The sequence below is a fragment of the Durio zibethinus genome, chromosome 5 (genome assembly GCF_047325235.1).
Source record: "Durio zibethinus cultivar Kanyao isolate XHJ-2024 chromosome 5, ASM4732523v1, whole genome shotgun sequence".
NCBI classification, from domain to species: domain Eukaryota; kingdom Viridiplantae; phylum Streptophyta; class Magnoliopsida; order Malvales; family Malvaceae; genus Durio; species Durio zibethinus.
The window spans coordinates 22,002,145-22,025,246 of record NC_143166.1 but is presented as its reverse complement, the minus strand read 5'-3'; the positions used below and the strand labels follow the sequence as shown (position 1 = coordinate 22,025,246).

The 23,102-nt window shown below is 34.4% G+C and overlaps 1 protein-coding gene across 8 annotated transcripts; it reads left to right on the top strand.

Annotated features, from left to right (window-relative positions):
- The first annotated feature begins 215 nt into the window (after positions 1-215).
- On the top strand, positions 216-22,353 carry LOC111282844 (uncharacterized). 8 transcript variants are annotated; one of them, XM_022871104.2, is made up of 13 exons: positions 219-589; positions 1,475-1,584; positions 1,682-1,792; positions 1,910-1,967; positions 3,505-3,594; positions 7,310-7,404; positions 7,649-7,702; positions 8,045-8,182; positions 9,100-9,157; positions 9,291-9,405; positions 21,583-21,655; positions 21,807-21,878; positions 22,029-22,353. In XM_022871104.2, the coding sequence occupies exons 1-13, from the start codon at positions 418-420 to the stop codon at positions 22,143-22,145; spliced, it is 1,263 nt and encodes a 420-aa protein (XP_022726839.1). In that variant the 5' UTR covers positions 219-417; the 3' UTR covers positions 22,146-22,353. The 8 variants fall into 8 exon arrangements, 7 of the variants coding, with proteins under 7 accessions (XP_089616982.1, XP_022726842.1, XP_089616981.1 ...); XM_022871105.2 differs by having other exon boundaries at positions 223-589; positions 21,586-21,655; XR_002689290.2 differs by lacking the exon at positions 21,583-21,655 and having other exon boundaries at positions 217-589.
- Positions 22,354-23,102: the final 749 nt, after the last annotated feature.

Genomic DNA, 23,102 nt, shown 5'->3' with positions numbered 1-23,102 from the left:
AAACATATAAATTTAATTTTATAGATTAAAAATAATTCTCTCTATTTTGAGAGAATTAAATCATTTTATACCAAAAAAATAATTAATCATACTTATAATTTTATTTTATTTTTTAAATATAGACTAAATTTAATATAAGATAATTACCATCTCAAAATAACCAAACCAAACGAAACCCGACTTATCGCCACTTCGAGATTCAAACATATACGGTGCCCCGTTCTGGAGTAGAGTACATAAAAATGGTGCGTTGCGTTTTGCTTCGACACGACCAAACCAAGAAGAAAAAATTAAGAAGGTGAAACGTTTTGCACCCTAGACTTAGGGCTTTTTGTCCTTCCCCTCTCTAGTAAATCCAATATCTCTTTTCTGGCTTCTCAGTTCTCACTTTTAGTTAGTAACCGCTGAAGAAGTAAAATGGCAGGAGCTGTTGGAAATGAAGAGGATGTATGGGGAAAAGCCATAAAAGCAGCGGATGATTTATACGAGCTTAGAGACACTTTTTTCCCTCAAAACCCAGATGATAAAATCTCTAAACTGCAACAAGAATCCGATCTCGCTCTCAAGCCCCTCGATTCTATTCCTGCTGGTATTTTCCCAAGTCATACACGTCTCTTTTTTTTTTTTCATGGATCAAATAAAATTGGATAGAAAATTCTTTTATTTTGTTCTTTTTTGTTGCAAGCAATCGGTTAGATTCTACATTTTATGTATGCAATACGAATTTAATGCTTTAAAAATTTCCGGTTATTATAACCTAACCTTGAAAAGAAGAATGCCGATATAAAGCTTATTGTTTGAGAATAGCATGAAGGCTGAAATACCTATTACTAGAATTATATCATATATTTCAGTCTAAAAAGTCGGAATTTGGCCCTTCTGCTATTTCTCTACTATTTCAATTCGATGTTTTAGTCCAATTTTAATGAATTTAGTACTTATGCTTTTATTAAAAAGATTTTAAACTTTTGTTATTAATTATGGCCATGTGTTCTTTTTGTTGATTTCATGACATGCCAACACAAATGCGCAAAATAAACCTTTGTTTCGAATAAAAACTAATAAAAACATTTTGTAGAATCTCCAAAAGAATTAATCATTGCTTAATTAAAATAGAATATGATTTTTTAGATTGATATTTACCACACGGTGAAAAATTGAATCCATCTTGTCATGCCATGTCTTTACCAAAATGTGCATGATCCAAATTAGCATTAGAGTTTTAACACAGGATCTCAATTGTCCTTAAAGTAAAGGGACCAACTTCAGACTTCAAGCTATATATTTCTCTTAGGTAGGTGTGATTATATTTTTATCATATTGATATCATTTTCTGACATGCAATGACACCGTCGAATTCAACAAACAACAATGGGACCCGAAATTCTTAAGCAAGCCCTTTTCTTTATTTAACATTGTACTTGTATCAATCTTTATCTCTCGTTAAACATTAAACTGAACATTTTTACTGCAGAACAAAGAAAATTGCCTTTACAGCGTGCAACATATGAGTATTTAAGAGGGAAGATATTAGATGTAGTGCCTGACTATAGGAAGGAAGCAGAGGATCATCTCTCAAAAGCAGTAAGATGGAACAGAACGTTGTTTGCTATTATGGCTTGCCATAATGCTTGGACTTTGATTAAGACTCATGTTTTTTATCTAATATTTTCTGCCCCAGGTTAAGTTGAATCCATCTCTTGCAGATGCTTGGCTCTGTTTGGGTAACTGCATTTGGAAGAAGGGAGATTTAACGTCAGCGAAGAACTGCTTTAATCTTGCACTAAGCAAGGTATCATCCATATTAGATTTTTCATTCTTAAGTTTGTGTGTAAGTGTGTGTATTAGTTATTACGCTTTCTTTACAGATCATGCCAATTAATTGTATATATTGGTTTGTATTATACAGGGGTCCAATAAGAAGATACTTTGCCAATTATCAATGCTGGAAAGAAGAATGGTTCAAGGCAAGGGATTTTTTTTTTCTCGCTTAATTCTTGTTATTCTATCGTGCTTGGTTTTTGGATGCTTCTGGACTTAAGAAGCCAGCCAATCTGTTCTTCAACTTAAAATTATCAGCCTATTGGGGATTAGAAGTAGTCAATTAGTCATTTTTAAAGTGTGGTTGGAATGCTTAGTAAGGTAGGTTGTGGTAGTTGTGAAGCTGAATGTGAGAACATAGGGAAAACACATTAGCAAACTTGCTCTTTCAAAAATGAATTTATATTCACAGATATATTAGGGAAAAGAACCAATGTCAAATAATTTCTTTTGATTTACGTGGAACCAACTTTTTTGAGCTGATGAAGAAATTGGATATGCTTCATATTGGTGTCAGTCAATGGGATTTTACGGTCTTCTTTTTTTTTCTTGGTTGCTTTTGATTGTTTATCTGTGTCTAAAAGACATTGCTAGCGGGGTAACTTGCTGCTAGCGCATTCAACAATAGCCTGCATTAAAATCCAACCAATAAAATCTTGAATTTCAACGGAGGTAGTTGTTATACTTCTTTGACCTACATTATGTTTTTGTCAGTGGCTGTTTAAAATAAGACAACTATCTAAGAGCCAATTTTTGATACTTTTAGGTCATGATATTTCCTCATTTTTAGCACTTGGTTGTGTAATTCCTGTCTATAATAGTCCCAGTCAAACTTTTGCATGAAGTTCTGTTCACTTTACAGTGCCTTTGGATGATTGCTTTCAAGGAGGTATTTCATTAAAGAGAATTTCAAAATTCTAAAATTAAATTATCTTGTTTGGTTACATAAAAATTCTAAGTCAAAATTCTTAGAATTTCGATTAGAAATTTTGAAGGCCAAAATTTCTCGTGTCGAAACTCTTGTGGTGGGATTTATGAAATTTCGTGGTTTATTAATAAGATTTGAACAATTAAGTGTCCGTTTTTTTGTGCAACTTTTATTTTCTTTAATTTTGGTTAAAAAACTCAAGTTTAAATATATTTCTTGACTTTTTCATATTATTAGTGACATCTGTACATTATTACTAATATAATGATACCCATATGTGTATTATTATTTTTCTATTCGTGGCATCATTGTTTTCTTTATAACTATTTTATTTATCTAATCAAATTCCAATATTCAAAATTTGATTCTAAAAAATGTTTATTCAAACAGTGTAAATATAAATATTGTTACTTTAAATTGATGCATTTTAAAATGCTTTTATTTCAAAATTCCTCATTCAAACAAACTCTTAACATTTGGAAAAGCTATGGCTTACTCTAATGTGGCAGTTCAATGCTCTTGTACTAGATCTTAATTGGTTATCAGGATAAGCAATTGGCTGTTTTAAGGTAGTTGAGCATCACAAAACTACCTTGGGTTTCTGCCTTCATTCAAAATAAATAAATAAATGACTTAGAAAACTGTATTATCAACTGCCAAGCAATATGGTTGCTCTTATTTCAGGGCTTCTTTATGGCTTGAACATGAATGAAGGTGCTTCATTGTTTCTTACAAAAGTTATCCTTCATCTGTAGGCGCTGAGAATCAGGCAGAAATGGTTGAACAGAGCATTCAACATGCTAAGGAAGCTATAACATTGGATGTCAAGGATGGAAATTCTTGGTGTAAGATTCTTGTGAACCAGTATCATGCTTTCAACCTTTAGTAGCATATCCAACTTTTTTCAGCCTTCAATATGATTCAGAAACAAAATATGCAGCAGATTTGTTCTCTCAGTTAATTTAAAATTTTATGGGGATAATGGTCAAAATTACCATTCAATTTTGGGTGCAATATTACTCTGCTATGTTTTTTTTTGTTGCAGTTCCTATCACATAGGAATGAAAAAGGATGTTGTGTCAAAGATTTTATTTTCTTTTACTGTTAATTGTTGACATGAAATTAAAACATATGTTGTATTTAAAAAATTCTAACTATGATAATATAATATAAACATGGTAAAAGTGCGAATTAGCATTATTTGGTTCAGAGTAAAAAAAAATTGAACCCTACAACTATGAGAGGATGGATTTCTTTTCCTAATTTATTTTATTTTTCCTAAAATATCTGGAGGAAAAATAGAAAAATAAGAAACAAAAAACTTGATTTTTATAATTTTTGTGACATGTAATCTTTTTACATGTTTAATTTAATGCAACTTTGCAACTTGTAAAATTTTTTACTTGAAATAATTGCTTCATCATCTCTGTGGTCAATTTCATCTTCTTAATGGTAAAATGGTGATATTGCACCAAAAAATGAAGTATGGCGCTATTGAATTGCACTGCCAAAAAATAGAGGTGAATTTGGAACTCTGAATTTGTTAGTGGTAAATTTGATCATTATCCCTTTTACTTATAGTTATAGGTTCTTGACATCTCTTATGTTAGTAGTTTGACTCCTCATATCGAACACAAAGAAACATTTAAGGTCAAAATTGACATTTGGTCTCTCTAATATTTCAATCTAACCCAAATTTAATGAATTTTTTTACTTTAAAGGAAGTTAATTTAAGGACAATTGATAACAGTTTTGAAGTTTTGTCATTAATTTCTATGATGTGGCCTTTTCATTGATGATGTGGCATGCCAACTTTGAATTTTTTTGCTCACATGCATGCATTAGCCAAAAGAAAAAACCTTTATTTTTAAAAATACTAAAATTGTTCAGACTCTAAAAAATGTTAATTATTATTTAATTACAATAGATGTGATTTTATAGATTGATATGTGTCATCTGGTCAAAAAATTAATCCACCACATTATGCCATGTCATCGGCAAAATGCCCCATCATGAACAGAAAAATTTTATCAATGTTATCAGTTGTTCTCAAATTAACCTTTAATAAAAGTGTAAGGATTAAATTCATTAAAATTGAGTTAGAAGGACTAAAACTGCCAAATTCAAATAGTTGAGGGAACAAAATCTAACTTGGACCAGCAGTTAATTTGAAGGAGAAATATTGACAATTTCTTAAAAAAAATATATGTAGTAATAAGAAGAATCTGAAAATTATTGGATTAACTACAAAACTTCTTTATGCTAGAATGTCCAACTATTGGTTTTCCAATGGAGGCTGTGAAAAAAATTATTTGTAATTCTAAAATATGCTTAAATATATGCAAATTCTACATAATATCATCCTCTCCATGTAAGTAATGAAAGTACATGTACCTGTTAGGTTTACAATTCAAACACTACATTTAGACATACTTTTCTTTTTAACAAATTAAAATTTAGAATCCCTTTAATTGTTAAGCTAATATTTTGCATAAATATCTGATTATATAATTAATCACTTGCCCACATGCAACCTACTAAAATAAACAAATAAACTAACAAGGTTAGTTTGATTTTCTTTCAGCTGTACTTGGTAAATTAGAATTTCTAGTAGATGGAATATCATAGTATGAGGCTCTTTTTTTTGTCTAATTGGTGGTATAGAGAAGAGTAGGTTGAAAATGGTTAGAGGGTTTTGTTTCGACTAAGAAAAGCTTTTGATCCATCAAAACTGGATTATAAAGAAAAGAAGAACAAAACAAAGGATAAGAAATACTGTGATTTACAGCTTTGCCTTTATTTTACTAAACTGAGGAAATATCAAATCATTTCCATCATTGCAACTTTCATTCATTATGTTTCCAGTTTATGAAGCTCAGATATGAATCTAAGATTCCACCTGAAATTTTGTAACTGCTCTGAATAATAGGTATGGTAGGTCATGCATTTAATGCTTTGTCAGGAGACGTTTAGAAGGGTTGTTAAAACCTTGAAATTTTGAATATAAGTGGGGTGAAAAAAGGCTGTACAAGTTGTTAGGATAATGTTTGAGAAGCTATGCCTTTGTGGAAATTGTGAATAAAACAATGATGGTAATGTAAGGTTTTAGAGATAGAATAAGTTTGAATATGTAAACCTAGTTAGAATTTTTGTTGAAAGAGTATTCTTTTGAATTACTCAAGGGAAAACAACCAGAATTTTTCGTAGTCGAAATTCAGCCTTGAAATTGAGACCAACTAGGTGTAATTTTTGAAATTTGTATGGAAAAGGATAAAGATAAATGAGGAAACTAATAAGAAAATATAAACATGGAAACTAATTACAAAATAGTAGACTCTGAAATCTTATATCTTTTCCTCACTCTCTTTTTTCTTGTCCATTTGAAATTTATACTTTTATCCTAAAATTCTTTTTAAAAATTTACTATATCAATTTCATTAACGAAAAGAGTTTTTGGTCTTATAAATCTCCTTTTGTGATGCTAGCCAACCCAGGACTTACGTTTTGAGTTCTACGCCAAGTTGTTAATATCGTATTGTATAACATTTCAGTTTTCTTTAAAAAAATGTATATGTTGGTAATCAGTTGTTTTGGCATATTATTTCGGAATTTTTGCTTTAATACAAATATATTTATAAATGTACATGGATTTGTACATAATAATAATACTAATAATATGCAAAATAAATATATAATATCTTGAAAAACCAAAACAATAAGTTTAAAAGTATAACAAATAATATCATCAATTTGTCATTATATTTTTAAATACTTAATCAAATCATATGATATTTAAATAAATAATTTTCTTTTTTAATGTAAAAATATATTAAGATAAAAACAAATAGATGAAAAAAATTAATTTTAGCTTTAGGATTCTTAAACTTTAGAGAGGGAACACAATTGCTTTTTTTTTTTAAAGAGATTGAAATACTTATGAATTTTGGTTTGAAAAAATAAAGTGTAAAACAAAACAATTTGCAGAAAAAAATAGAGAAACCCAACTTTCAAGGATTGCTTTGTTCATTAGCTTTATTTTTATTAGGTTAAAAGTAGTTAAACAATAAAAGACAAGTTAAAAATTACAAAACATGTTCCACATTCATTTACTGGCTGAAACAAAGCTATTCCATCGAAATTCATCGAAACCAGCTGAAACTAATGAAAACAACTAGTAGTGTCTGGTATCAAGTTCTTTACGAAAAATCACCCTTCAGTGTACTACTGTATTTTGGCATAACTGGAGTATACTGGCCCGTACAGCCGGCAGTGAAATGAAATTAATAACAATAGTTCTATAGGTAAATAATATTCTTATAAGTTTCTTCAATCTGAAGAAAGAATGTTTGCTTTCTCCATATGTATGGTGTATTTTGTTTTCTCTCTCTATATGTATGGTGTATTTACATGCGTAAATGGTTTTCATTTTTCCTTGTATGTGCATGTTGCTAAAGAATGCCATTCTTGTCTTGACCCTTTAATTATTTGAGAAGCCTTTCAATTCTAACCTATGTAAACTGTGAACTCTTCCCTTAATATGCATCATTTTCCTTTTGACAGATAATCTGGGAAATGCTTGCCTGACAAGTTTTTTTGTAACTGGGGCATGGGATCATAGCAAACTTCTGCAGTCCTTAAAGGCATACCAAAATGCTGTAAGCTGGTGGAATGAGAGCTTCACTGCATGATACATTTAATGATGATTTATTCTAATCATTAAATGTAGATGAGTTGATTGTTCAATTATATAGGGTTATCATATGATTGTGGGTGTAGCAACGACAATGTTTTTTCTTTTCTTATTGTATTGGTTTGTATGCTGCACTACTTTTAACATTTAATTTCGATGTAGTCATGTTATTTTGAGGGATGTGGTTAATTATTGATGACATATGCCAGGAGAAAGATGAAAGAATGAAGTTAAATCCAGACCTATATTTTAATGGTGCAACAGTGAGTTTACTCCTTCATACCTTTTTCTTTGAGAGTATTTTGGATGACAAACTTGCTGAGAAATAGCTTTTAGATGATGGGTGCCTCAGCTCTTTGAGTGCTTGGTCTCTTCTTATTACAAGTGTACTATTATATTGGTAGATATGTCCTTTTCAGTTTCAAAGACTGATAGGCTGAAAACAAATACTCTCGTCTGATGAAATGCTTGCCTCACCTTAATATGTTCACTATCTTTAATGCAGCAAACAAGTCTGATAAAGGATCTTCATGTCCACTTAACTGCAATAAGTGTGCTGCATGCCATTGCTGATATGGATTTTCTGATGGAGTTTCTGTTTTCAGGTAAACAAATATCTAGAGAATTACGATAGGGCTCTTAGTGGCTTTGAAGCTGCTGCCTTAAAGGATCCAAGTCTCAATGCTTTTGAGGAGGTTGAAAAGATGGTCAATCTTCTTAAGAAACTAGAGAATTTGCTGAAGGTAATGTATTTTTTTCTCTGAGAAGGCAATAGAATGGTTATGGGATAAATGCTGAATTAGTTACCTTATGGTAATGGTGCACATGCACCTGCCCTTAGAAAAAAATAGCAAGAACCACCCGGTCAATAGTTCAAATCTCAAGAGCTTCTAGAAATTGAAAATAAAATAAGCACTTGTAGCTTGCACTTCCATCCTAAATTTAAAAGGTAATACAAAATGCCAAATATAATCCTAAACTCAGAACCTAAACCCAAGTATCCTAATAATTCAGTAAATAATAAAAGGTTAGAAGTGAACCTCAAAATATAGCAAAGTTATCAGATATAATTGTAAATACTTTAGTCCTTTAATCATCTTTTTGTCCCCACATTAGATATACTACCTGCTATAAATTATATCAATGATGCTTCCCTTAGCTTTTCTAATTAGTGTGTAAACATGTTTGTGGCTTTTCCATGTCAAATCTCATAAGAAAAGCCTATCAAAGATTGTTAATTCAAATAAAAACATAATTTTCTCTCAAAATTTATCTATTCATCTGGTTCTTGGAAGAGAGGGAAGGAAAAGGGGGAGAGTTTATTCTAAGATTTTGACCCATTCGTCTATGGCTCTTTTGATATATTTTTTCATAATGATCTTGTGAACTGCTTTAATTTTGTTGACTATTTCATTTCACTTTCACAGTGATAATGCTACATGCATTCATGGATTGCTTTTGATAGAAAAGTGGTTAAGAAACACTTATTTTGTGAAATCATTGTTGTAAATTATAGTTTCTATGAGTTGGCTATAACATGATGAGAGAATACATGCTTTTCGTTACTGGTGTGATTAAGATTGTTTGGTGGTGAATCTCATTAGTTGTGTGATATCATTTTCCTCTGAAATGGAGTTGATCTGATAGATAGGTTATACAGGGACATTCTAGGGAAAAAATACTTGCTTCTTTAGCATCAACAATTGGTGCTGTTAATTGTAAGCAACCTGACTCTTCTACTGTGTTTAGTCATCAGTTCACATTAAGTTCAAGTGAGCTTCTAATTTGCTTATTCTATTCAATGTTTTTGGAATATATTGAGTACCTTTTATTTGCATCTTCTTGTGTTAGTGAATTCCTCATACAAAAGGGCCACTCTCGATGTGCTGTCAGAAGGCCTGAACAAGGGAGTTGCTGTAGTGGGAAAAGTGCTATTGTTTGTTAAGCATGAGAGTATCACCCCTCTGTAAGAAATCTACTTGACATCTCCATTTGTTCTTTTATTGAGTTTTTATAGTGCCTATAAAGTTATCCTTTGTTTGCATATATGACTTATATGGCTTGTCTTTGAAGCCATAATTTCGAAATTCTATGAATCCAAGCACATGGAAGATCCCTTGTGTTATTAGGACTAAAAACATGTGCTTTGTGGTCTATGTTGCTAATCATTACATGGACTTTTGTAAACAGCATGCTGGTCTGCAATATTGGTGCAAACTTAATTGCTATTTGGCATTTCTTATGGGTTAAAAATAAGTACCAAGTGGGATCTATCTAAAATGAGAATGCTGCCTCTAGAGATCATAGATATTATGGGCAAGGTTCTGAAGTCTTTAGACATAAAGTGAATGGTTGCTATGATTGAAAACCTGCTGAAAATTTTTGGACTCTACCCTTGTTTTAACCAAGTTATATGTCATTATTATGTGAAAAAAAATTATTTTCAACTAGATGAGGGTGTGTTAGCTCAAAGACTTGAAATAAACCAAGAGAGGGGGTGAATTGGTTGATAATAAAATTTTCAAAATTCAATATCCAATAAGCACAAATTTTACATATAAATTTTTCTAAGCAAATAAACACAACAAATATGAGTATACTAATAATCTTGAAAGCAAAATATAGAGATAGAAAATCAAACACCGAAATTTATAGGGGTTTGGCCCTCCTTTAGGGACCTATGTCCTCTCCATTAGCCTCACTTGCCAAGGAGTTCAATCCATTATGTGTTGATTGTTACAACCTAGCTTTTCAAAGCTCTATACAATCAACACCATAATCTTTTAAGGGTTATCCTCCCTCTTAAGCTCACAACCTCACAATACAAGCTTTTGACTGTTTTGCAAACTCAAAGAACCTCTCTAAGGTTGGGTGTTTACTAATTTGAAGCACAAATCAAGATTAGGAAGAATGTTAAGAGAAAAATAGATACAATATAAATTTTCTGCACTTTTCTCTCTCTAAAATGCTTTTTAATGCTTGGAGAAGATGGTAAATGGAAGCAATAAGTTTTCTTGGCTTTTCATACCCTTCAAATGTAGTGGGAAATCTTCATTTATATGTTGAAAAAAGGAAGATAGCCATTGCTTGCATTTAATGCTTGGAAACTTGCAAAATTTCAAACAAAACACTAGCCGTTGAGGCTTTTTAGGCACCGGGGGATTGATCCTTAATATGGGGGATCGATTCGGTCAGTTGAAAATTAGATCAATTTTGCGCACCTGATTGATTAGGTAAGGGACCTGATCGACTCTCTATCCCAGGTGATCGATCCTCTGTGTAGGGGGATCGATCCCATCTGCAAACTTTGAAACCTATTTTGTTTCTGGATAAAAAATGGACCGATCGCTTTGAAAGTGGGATCAATCGGTTCAATTAGAAAACCTAGCCAATCGATCCTTAAAGAGAGGGATCGATTGATTTTGAAAAACTTGCACGAGATAAGCTACTGGAAAAAAAATGGATCGATCCTTGGCTCGGGTCACATGAGGGGATCGATCCCTTCTATCCCAAATTGTCCAAAAGTCCAATTTTGTTTCCAGAACATGTTTTGCTTCAGTTCAAAAATAATTTTTGGCAAGATAGAAAGCTGGAAAAATGTTCAATTTGAGATAAAATAAATTTGATTCAAGTTAGGCAAATTTTTGTTTTGTTAATTCAAAAACTTTTATCAATTCAAGGCTAACAAACTCTTCCTTTTTGATATAACAAAACTAAGTGAAAATTTTGCTTTAAATACATTTTTCCATTTGAAAAGTAGACTCCCCCTAATTTAAGCATAAAGAAATTTAAACAAGCTAAGAGCTAGAATATAACCATCAATATCAAGATCAAATGACCTTTTGTTGCAAACCTTATCAATAAGAACTTTTCATGTCATTATTTCTCCTCCTTTTTGTCATAGCAAAAAGATCAAGACAATCAAAGTAATATGACAATTAATTCAAGGCTACAATAAGCTTAATATATGTCCAAATTAGATCAACTTAATTCCACAACGCAATGTCATAGCAACTCGATCAATATACCAATTTTCACATAACATCAATTTTAAACCAACTCCAATGCAACATACCAAATGCCATTATGAAAATAAAATGCATATATTATTAATATAAACATCAAATACCAAGGTTTAAAAAAATAATAATAATGCAAACTGTCTTTAAGAAAAATTAAAATTTAAAAAGATAGATATGTAGGGAAAACATCTAAGGCATGGCATCCGGGTGGATCATCGAGGAGGAGGATAAGGTGGGAAATGGTGATAGTGTTGGTTCATCTTAGTCTTTATTTGGCGAATTTCTTCAGTCATGGCATTTTGATATAACTTCAAAATTTCAAGCTTTGAGTTCATGTCTCCAACCAGGGAGTGCAAGCTATTCGTTTGAACCATCATAATTTATAGTGCACCTTGAGTATCAAATGGTGGACTACAGGGTTCTTCTTGAGGTATATAAGGAACATCTGGAATATCATGCTTTTCTTCTTCTTGCACAGCCCTAACATTTGTCTTTCTAATCCATAAACCAAATGCATTTTGTATATAACTCGTACTGTGCAAAGTATGAACTCCAAGAATGCTAACTTGGTCATTAAATACAATTTCTCTATTGCTCCTAGTGTTGATATTCAATTTCTTCAGTAAATATAGCAAACCCATAGATGAAGGTGTAATTTCTGATTTTGTACTACTTTCATCATGTCACTAAAGATAAAGTGCACAAGATTGAGTTTCTCCTCATGTTTGATCTTGTACATTCACCAGTAATCTTGTTTCCTAATAGTTGAATATTGGGTGCCAAAAGGTGCCAAAACATGAGTAACTATAAGGTGCAACAATCTATCATGCATAGAGAGTTTAGTGGCCTGTGTAGGAGTAATTCTCAAGTTTTCATTTCCAAAGATATCTTGAGCTAAATCCAACATTTCACACCTGGTGTTTGTGTCCCCATCATCATCCAACATAAATGTTTCATTGCTTATTAAACACAATCTCTCTACCCATCACATAAGTTTTGAACCTATTAAGATAATATCTATTTCCAGTCTCTTCAATCTCAATATGTGTAGCATTACTATAGAACACCTTAACTAGATTCTCATAAATTATTCCATCCATGCACAGATAACTCATCCAGTCAAAATCCTTAAATACATGCAGATAAGGAAACCCAATAAATTAGAGAAATTCAAGAGATATTAGCCTTTTATGCTTAACCTCCCTATGAGCAAAATGCATTTCATACCTCTCCTTAGCATTAGGATTTGCAAAATTCTGATTGAATGAAGGCTTAATTGATGAAATAGAAGCCTCCTTTGGAGGAGTCCTTCTTGTTCCAACACTTGCTTTGGTTTTAGGTGCTATGGGCAAATTGGATATGAGAAAATAGGTAATCTTTTATGAAATTGATGAAGGAAACTAACAATGTAAGTGATAGGAAGTGATATAAATTTGTAAGATGTAGGAATATTGAGGGAATGATGAAGGTTCAAAAAGGGATTAAAATTTTAGAGAGAGAAATCAGTAGGAGTGATTTGTGATGATTTTAGTATGATTTCTAAGAGACTAGATGAAGATTTTGCAAGAAAACAAGAAAACTTGAAGATATTTGTAAGAAATTTTGATTGTAAAGGATGAGTTTTGAGAGAATTTGTGAGAGAGAGGGTTATGGTATAGAGGAACAATGAAATAGTAAGATGAAGACGGAGCTCGTGTGGGGTTTTTTAAGAAGAAGAGTCAGAATTTGAGAAGCCAAAGATGATGAGTTTTAAGTCTGCTAGCGTACCTGATCGCTCGGGTCCCCTAAGGGATCGATCGGTTCATGCACATCCCAACTCAATTTTGCTACTAGGTGCAAAACCAATTGATCTGGTCCTCTATAGGATTAATCAATTCACATGTAGCCTTTTTTTTATTTTTTTAATTAAAAAAATACAATATAACTATTTAAACATGCATCATAACATTTCAAGTGTAATCATACACATTATCAAAAGTGAACACATATTTGTTCAAGTAAACCATCAATTTATCAAGAGTTGCATTTCAAGGAGCATTCACCATGTCAAGTTCACCTCTAATTGTATAAAATCTATCTCTATCAAGAGGTTTTGTAAAAAATCAGCTAATTGATGCAAGATATCAACATATTCAAGCACAATATCATCCTTTTGAACATGATCTCTAATGAAATGATGCCTAATTTCAATATGCTTAGTTCTTGAGTGTTGAATTGGATTTTTGGTAAGATTAATGGCACTAGTATTATCACATTTAATGGGAATGTGGTTCATGGTAATTCTAGAATCCTCCAATTGTTGTTTAATCAACAAAACTTGAGCATAACAATTGTTGGCCGCTACATATTCCGCTTCGATTGTGGATTAAGCAACGCTATTTTGCTTCTTGGAAAACCATAATATAAGTATATTCCCAAATAACTGACAAGTACCGAAAGTGTTTTTTTTATCAATTTTACAACCACCAAAATCCGCATCGGAATAAGCATGCAAAGCAAAAGATGAACCTTTTGGATACAATAATTCTAAGTTAGGAGTGTCCTTAAGGTATCTAAAAATTCTTTTAACAGCAAGTAAATGTGATTCTTTAGGTGATGATTGAAATCTAGCACATAAGCACACACTAAACATTATATCAGGTCTACTTGCAGTGAGATATATCAATTAACCAATCATAGACCTATATAATTTAGAATCAATACATTTCCCTCCATCATTGTCAACTTTTGTTGAAGTGCTCATAGGTTTTGAGTAAGGCTTTGATTCTTTCAAGCCAAACCTTATGAGCATGTCCTTTATGTATTTTGCTTGATTGATGAAAGTACAATCTTTTGTTTGCTTTACTTTTAATCCCAATAAAAATGCAAGCTCTCCCATCATGCTCATTTCAAATTCATCTTACATAGTCTTAGTAAATTCTTGACAAAGAGCTTCATTAGTAGCATCAAATATAATATCATCAACATAAACTTGCACAATTAGAATGTCTTTTCCTTTTGTTTTAATAAAAAGTGTAGTATCAACCTTTCCTCTATTGAAACCATTTTCAATTAAAAATTTTGACAATCTTTCATACCAAGCTCTAGGAGCTTGTTTTAAACTATATAAAGCTTTTGTCAATCTATAAATATGATTTGAAAATTGAGAATTTACAAACCGGGGAGGTTGCACTACATACACCTCTTCATTTATAAAACCATTTAGAAATGCACTCTTGACATTCATTTGAAAGAGCTTGAAATTTTGAAGCATGCAAGTGCAAGCAACATCCTAATGGCTTCTAACCTTGCAACCGGGATATAGGTTTCATCATAATCAATTCTTTCTTCTTAACTATAGTCTTGAGCTACTAACCTCGCTTTGTTTTTAACAACATTGCCATTCTCATCCATTTTATTCCTAAAAACCCATTTGGTGCTTATAGTAGGATGATCTCTGGGTCTAGGTACAATATTCCACACTTGGCTTCTTTCAAATTGGTTCAATTTCTCTTGCATAGCCAATAACCAATGATCATCTCCCAAGGCTTCATCTATGATCTTGGGTTCTATATGAGAGAGAAAGGCAACATAATTACACACATTGTAAGAAGATTTAGTTCTTACCCCTTGAGTTGGATCACCAATAATCTCACTATCTTTGACATACCTCTTTTCTCTATGATGATTTGGTTCTTGCTCTATTTGTTGTGGTCCTTCTAGAAACTCATCATCCCCCTTTTGAATGTTCTTCTCAATGTCATGTGATACATCAGTGATATTTTTTTGAAGTATACCTACATCATCATCAAAAGACACCTTTCTCGGAGGTGGATTAGATTCATCAAATAGAACATGTATAGACTCTTCAACAACTAATGTTCTTTTAGTAAAGACTCTATAGGCTTTTGAATTCAAAGAATATCCTAGGAAAATGCCTTCATCACTTTTTGCATCAAATTTTTCAAGATTATCTTTTTCATTGTTTAAAACAAAACATTTGCAACCAAAAGGATGAAAATAACTTATGTTAGGCTTTTTTCCTTTAAAAGGTTCATAGGGAGTTTTCTTTGAGATTGGTCTAATCATAGCTCTATTTATAATATAACAAGAGGTATTAATGGCTTCCGCCCAAAAATATCTAGGTAAATTATTTTGCAAAGCATGGTTCTAGCCATTTCTTCTAAAATTCTATTTCTCCTTTCTACTATCCCATTTTGTTGAGGAGTTCTAGGAGCAAAAAAATTATGGCTAATACCATTTTCACTGCAAAACACATTAAAGCTAAGATTTTCAAATTCTTTTTCATGATCACTTCTAATACTATAAATTCAATATTCTTTTTCATTTTGTATTTGTTTGCAAAAAGTGATGAATTTTTCCAAAGCTTCATTCTTTGAATGCAAGACGAGAACCCATGTATATCTAGTAAGATCATCAGCAATAACAAAACCCATATTGTTTTTCATCAGGGCTCATTGTCCTAGTAAGACCAAAAAGATTAATATGCAGTAATGGGAGAGGTCTAGTGGTTGAAATACAATTCTTAGGTTTGAAAGAGGTTTTTCTATGTTTTCCTTGATTACATGCATTACAAACCTTGTCATTTTCATATTTTAATTTTGGTAAACCAACAACCAAATCATTTTGAGAAAGTTTTGAAATTACATGCATATTTGCATGTCCAAGTCTTCTATGCCAAATCCAACTTTCATTTTCTTTTTGAGCCATAAAACAAACATTTTTAGAAGGTAGATCATCCAAATGCACCACATAAACATTTCTTTGACGATGTCCAATAAAAATAAGTTTGTTAGTCTTGATATCAATCACTTGACAGCATATAGATTCAAATACAACTCTAAGTCCTTTGTCACACAATTAACTCATACTAAGTAAATTATGCTTAAGTCCTTTCACAAGTAAAACATTTTCAAAAGTAGTAGAAGAATTGTTACCAATGGAGCCAATCCTTTCAATTTGACCTTTGGAGTTGTCTCCAAATGTAACATCTCTTCCACTTCTAGACTTTAAATCCTTGAATCGAGTCATGTCTTCGGTCATGTGTTTGAGCATCCACCATCAAGGTATCATAGATTGTTCTTGCTTGAATTTGCCTTGTAGCACTGCTCATCCACCTATAAGAACATAATCAAATTTTTGTTTTGGATACCCAAATTTTCTTGGGTCCTCGAGTGTTAGTACTCAATTCTTGTACCTTTTGGAATCCACTTCATCCTAGTAATCTTATCTTGAGATGTGCTAACTTCTTTTGGAATTCACACACTCCTAATGAGTTTACCTCTATGAGTGACTTTCTTCAAGGAACAATATTGTATAGAATGATCAATTTATGACAATATGTATATTTGCTAGATGAATCATTTGGCTTAACAAGGAAATTCTTCAAGTGAGTCTTTGTCACCACTATTATATCCTAATTCATCTTTATCAAAGAATGCTTTTTGTGTTTCAAGCATATCATTGAGTTTTTGATGTCCCGTATAAAATCTAGAAAATGAGTTATGCAAATTTTCATTTTTCTTAGTCATCAGCATTTAATTTTAAAAGCTCAATTTCTTTTTTTAAGTCATTCTTTGCTTTAGTTAGAAGTTTATTCTCTACCTTTAGTTGCTTCCTCAACTCCTCCAACTCTGGTGGGGACAATTGATAAGGGGCTCTAGCTGGTGGCTTGGCCTCGGGCACCAGCTCGATCTTGTCGTCCACCTCCCTCTTAGGTGGTAGCTTGCTAGGCAGTTTTGCAGGCATCACATCGCTAAAGGACTCCAGCACCTTTAGCACCTCCAAGGGGGTATCGGTCTCCTTCTCCCTTGGTTCCTCATATTTCAGGGTTGCAAAGGTGTCTTCAACCCTGCTCACCACCTTGGCAAATTGAATGGCTGACACCACCTTAAACCTAATCTTGAACCCACCCCTCAATGGTACAGGGCATTGGCACCGTGCATCCAAAATGCATATACAATTGGCAAAAGGCACGAGAAGGGCGTTAATCCGAACAAGGAAGTCTAACCCAATCATAAACTCAGTCATCCAGGGGTATTACCTCAATTGTTTCCTTGCCTTCCTAGTCTCCAAGCTGCAACTCCATTCCCCGTGCAACTCCAATGACTGGAACCTCCTTGGAGTTCACTGTCTTGATGGTACCAGTCTCTTTCTGCACCTTTAGTCTGAGCTTTTGGGCTCCATCACCTGAAATAAACAGATGTGAGGCACCTGGGTCCACTAGTGCGCTCATTTTTGTGCCCGCAACCATCAGATTCGCGAACATCAAGCCTTTTGGCTTGCGGATTCCCTTACTCTGGATAGCATTGAGCACCAACGACCTAAGCTTTGCTGCCCTTGCCTCTGGCTCCTTGTCAGACTCCTTGTCTACAGCAACCAGCTTGCCCTTTCGTGGGCAGTTGTGCGCTATGTGGCTTCCTCTAGATAGGTAGCATGAGATCAGCTCATGGTCTCCCTTTGCCTTCCACGTCCCTGTTGGTGGCTTCCTCGCCATCTTTGTCCAAACGGTCTTGGTCCCCATCCTTGGATTGTCGATCACGGTCCTTTCCCTTGGACTGCTTCTCCCAATCCCTCTTGTCCTTGCCCTTTCCCTTGGGCTTAGAAGACTCAAACTTGTTCTGTGGTTTGAACTCCACCAAGGACTCAGCAATAGTCATGGCTTTAGCCAAGTCACGAACTCCCTGCCTTTGTAGCTCATGCTTCACCCACAGCTTTAGCCCATCCATGAAGGCAAACAAACCCTCGGTCTCGCTTAGATTTGAAATCTGAAGCATCAGTTCAAAGAATTTCTGGACATACTCCTTTATGTCCCCTTGTTGGCTAAGCCTACGCAACTTCGACCGCGCCTCATCATTGGTGTACTCCAGGTAAAACTGCTCCTTGAACTCTTTTTTGAACTCTGCGTAGGTTCCAATCATGGCACCCCCGTGCCTTACATCATCACACCTGCACCTCCACCACAAGAAGGCAACATCAGTAAGATACATCGATGCGGTGCTTTACCTTGGTAGCATCCTCTTGCATGCTTGTGGCTCAGAAGTACTGCTTCATGCCCTATTGGTAGTTGTCTACTTCCTTGGCCACCTTAGTCCCTTTGAACTCCTTGGGCTTGGGAATCACCACACAGGTCTTAAACGCTCTAGTAAACATGCCATTCCCAATGGCAGTCTTGCACGCAACGAGCTCGCTCCTGAGCTCCTCCATCTCTTTGCGCATGGCCTCCATGCCATCACACATGGTCTCCACCTGGGCTTTCAAGGCTTGATTCCTCTGGGTGATCATGTCCAGGCCCTCATTGAGAGCAGCTTGTAACTTATCCTTGAGCTCCTCCATGAAGTCTAGCACTTCAACGTGAGTCTCTACATCATCAAGCTTTTCCTTCATATCGCCCAGGGTCACCTCCACCTTGGACAACCTCCCACCCATGGTGGACCAGATGTCTTTTGAACTGGCCTTTTTGTCCCTTTTCGCAACCTTGTTCTTAGGCCTCTATTTGTTGGCTAGCAACATCGCTTTGGGATGCCATCTCCTTGATTGTGATCTAACCTGCACACAAACACAAGCAAAACCGAAACTGCTCTGATACCAACTCTCATGGGTTTTGACCTAAGACTTAGAATCCGTGTGGCCTTAGGCTTGGAATCATCTCCTTCTAGCCTAAGTCAGCCTAAAACACAAGCATGCGGGCACTAAAACAACTAGAAGGACAGAATGTGCAAGTTTGAGAAAAATAGAAGAACAAGAGAATTGCTGGAATATGCTCTGTATATTACTGAAGCAAAGTGTCTGATGATGTACAAAGGAGGGTGGGGCGACCCTCATTTATAGTTGAGGCCCCCAGCTACACTTATGGCTAAGCCTTAGAATCATGGGATTATAATCTCTCTTAAAAATCAGGGATTACACAGAATACACATTAATATAGGATTCTACTTCTGATTTTCAGGGTCAACCAAATCCTCCAAAAGGTCCTTAGAATCATGGGATTATAATATCTCTTAAAAATCAGGGATTACACAGAATACACATTAATATAGGATTCTACTTCTGATTTTCAGGGTCAACCAAATCCTCCAAAAGGTTCCTACTGATCCTGTGCACTTCTAGAAGATCTAGGTGTGCACTTACTCCCTTGGGCCCTTCTAGATGTGGTACAAGCATCTTGCAAGCCTGGCCTTGGCCGTGCGGGCTGGCCTGCATTGGTGCCAACAATCTTCTCCCCCCAACAACACCATTGGGACTCGAACCCGTGACCTTAGCTCTGATACCACTTTAGGGCCTTAGGTGCTATCAACTCTCCCAAAAGCAATTGTTGTTAGGAAGGCACATATGTCACGGGTCAAGACTTAAGCTCCGAACCCACGCGGCTCCGGGACTCGGGCATCCACCCATCTGACGTCCCAAATCAGCCTGACTATCACGTTTCACACCCTTGTGAGGTATTATCCGCTTTGGCCCCAATGGTTTTACGGTTTTATCCTACAAAAGGCGTCTCACAAGGAAGAGGTGATGTGAACCCTTTTATACCCCAATGACCCTCTTATTATGTTTGATGTGGGATTCAGGACTCTTCTTTAGGTCCATGACATTCTCTCCACCCAACCTCGTGAGGCCCTCGTCACGGAGGCTGGCCACCCTGCCTACCTCCCTCGAGGGGCTTGACGTGGGTCAAACAATTTAGGGCTGGCTCTGATACCACTTGTCACAGGTGAAGACTTAAGCTCCGAACTCGTGCTGCTCCGGGACCCGGGCATCCACTCATCCGAGCTCCCAGATCAACCTAATTGCCACGGTTCACACCCTTGTGAGGTATTATCCGCTCTGACTCCCCTGGTCTCACGGTTTTGTCCTACAAAAGGTTCCTCATAAGGAAGAGGTGGTGTGAGCTCTTTTATACCCAAGTGACCCTCTTATTATGTTCGATGTGAGATTCAGGATTTTTCCTTAGGTCCGTGACACATACCCTAACCTTATAGTGCATTCAGCACACACAAGCACCTACGGCGTTCAAGTACATGGAGTTGATGGACGCGGCCAACCTCTAATTTGCCAACAGGGTGGATTGTGGTTAGCTAAAGTTTCAATTCAATGCCTAGTCCCAAGAAAGATTGGATCAATTTGCATGGTTTTGTTTTGGTTTTGTGGGTTGAAAGAAATTGGATCACATTTGATAGTATGGAGTATATTTTTCTATAAAACTCTAACTATACAATTCTGATTAGCATTTTATAAATTGGATTTTAATCAATATCAAGCTATTTTCCTTTTAGTACATAGTGAGGGAGATGTCCCACCCAACCTACTACCTAGGTAGAGTGAAATTGAATTAGGCACCCATCTCACTCTTGAGTATTTTTTCATGTCTTGTCACTTTGTCATCTAATTTCTCTATACCATTCTTAGATATCATCGAATTGCTAGATTTTAGGAATCCGCCTTTGTTCTTCTTTCTTCATTTGTTCCTCTCATGTTTGCATTGCCTCTATAAAAGTTGTTTGCAGGTTCACACGGGAACCTGCAAATGACTTGAATCTAATTATAAAGGCAAAGTATTATTGTCTACAAACAAGATAAAGGCAATGTCAAGTTCCTTATTTTGACAATATAAAGTTTTTCCTTTTCATTTTCTGTAAGCATGTGGGTAGAGGTGGCAAAAGGGGAGTTGGATCACTTTTGAGTTTTAGTTATTTTGGGTAGTTTCAGGTTTGGGTTTTCGTCAGATGTAAGTCGTTTGTAGGTTCACACAGGCTTAAGACTATTTTAGATCTTATATTTCAATATGATTTTCAGGTTCAGATGGTTTCGGATTCGAATTATTTATGGTTTGGGTTGTTTTAGATTGGGTTTGGGTCTTTGAGTTTTCAGTAAACTTGGATCTGACCAGGTTCGGTTCAGGCTTTTCAGCAGGTTTTAAGTTCAGCTTTATACTCTTAACTGTGGGAGAGAGAAAGGGAAGGAGGTTCGCAGCAGCAGCAGCATGTTTTTGCTTGTAAAATTGGCCCTTTTTTTTTTTTTGCTCTGAATCATGTATTAGCTAAAATCAAGAGTTCCCTTTTCCTCTCCATTCCTACCTGATGAGTTTCTTAGGCAAAATATGAGCTAAATTTATTTTGGTTTAGCAGATACTATTTGGTGTGCGATTCAAATCAAAGCTGCTTTGTACTGTCAGTATATGGTATACGCAATGATGCAGTAAGTATACTGCTTTGATGTTTGCATCAACTTAGTCTCTCGCTTTATTCCCAGTCAGTCTACCTTTTTTATTTTTTTTTTCTGCAATTTGATTCTGTTTATTTGTCATTTAGAGTTTTGTGTTTGAATTAAGTAAACCTTATGGTCACAGATTAAAGAAGGAGATGTACTAATTTTGTTGGAACCCTATTTCCATAACGTTGAGTTTTCTTGGAAAGGAAAGGTATTTTTTTCTACTAGACTTCACCTTCTCTTGTTTTTTTTTTTTTTTTTTGGGAGGATGGGCTTGGGAATCATGATATTTGTATTAGTATAGATCTCGTCAAAACCATCTAAGTTGTAATTGAGTTTTTATTTATTGAAATTATTCCAGTGTTACAAGTTCAAGTCGATTCGAGTGGATTTCTTGGAGCAGGTGCTTGTAAATGGAAAAGCTCTTCCTCCTCATCAGGCCATTCGCACTTCCATATTTGCTCAACATAAACCCTGAATGTTATTTGGAGTGTGATTACTGTTTGTGTTTACATGTTTTTTCTCCTTTTTCGTTTCATATTGGTCCTATTTAGGCATGATGATTCTTGTATTCGTATCGTGTAAAATATTAAAATTCGCGTATTCGTATCGTTTTACATGAAAATTACGTATCATAATTTTGTATTGACATAAAAATATAAAATATATTTTTTTATTTTATTAAATTTAGATGTAATTATTGTTAAAATTTTAAGTTGTGTTATTTTCGTATTTTATATTGATATCGTATTTATGTTATATTATTTTATCATATTTTAGATTGCCAGTTGGTCTTATTTGTACCTCGCGTAAACAGATGAACTGCTAAAAAAAGGAAAAGAGAGCATAATTTGTTGTTAATGTCGGATGTTTGCAAGTCCAAATGCAGAATGGTACCAGGGCTTTTCTTTTTTTGGCACAAAAATGTGGGCTATATGTATAGATGCGCAATTGTACCATATTCATTGTTTTCATTGTTTGATTTAATCCAATGGCTAAATTTGCTGTGGCTTGACCGTTGAAGCTATAACTATCCTCCAAGAGACAAAAAGAAATGGCGGTTACTGGACTACAATACAAAGTCAAAAGGCCATCCCCATTGGATGTTGTAGAAATAGTCAGAATAATACCCGCGCAAAGCAACCGATATTGGGCTGTAATGGATGTTCCAAAGCAATTTCCCTCAAATTTATAAAAATATATTAATTAGAGTTTTTCATTATTATTTTCTTTAAGGCTTCAATTAAAACAATAAAAAATCATCAAAATCTCAACTAAAGAATTAAAAATCTGCACCAACAAAAATGCGATAAGAAAATTCTTAAGTAAAAAATGAAATAAAAATGTTGACCTATATAATATATGCACTTAATCAATTACATAATCAATTGCTAATTTCTTGATAATGAAGAATAAATTATATAATTATATTAAT

Coding starts and splice junctions, on each gene's coding strand:
- LOC111282844 (XM_022871104.2), top strand. CDS start 418: ATGGCAGGAGCTGTTGGAAATGAAGAGGATGTATGGGGAAAAGCCATA. Junction 1,585..1,681: donor AGGATCATCTCTCAAAAGCA/GTAAGATGGAAC, acceptor TTTCTGCCCCAG/GTTAAGTTGAATCCATCTCT. Junction 7,703..8,044: donor TATATTTTAATGGTGCAACA/GTGAGTTTACTC, acceptor TTCTGTTTTCAG/GTAAACAAATATCTAGAGAA.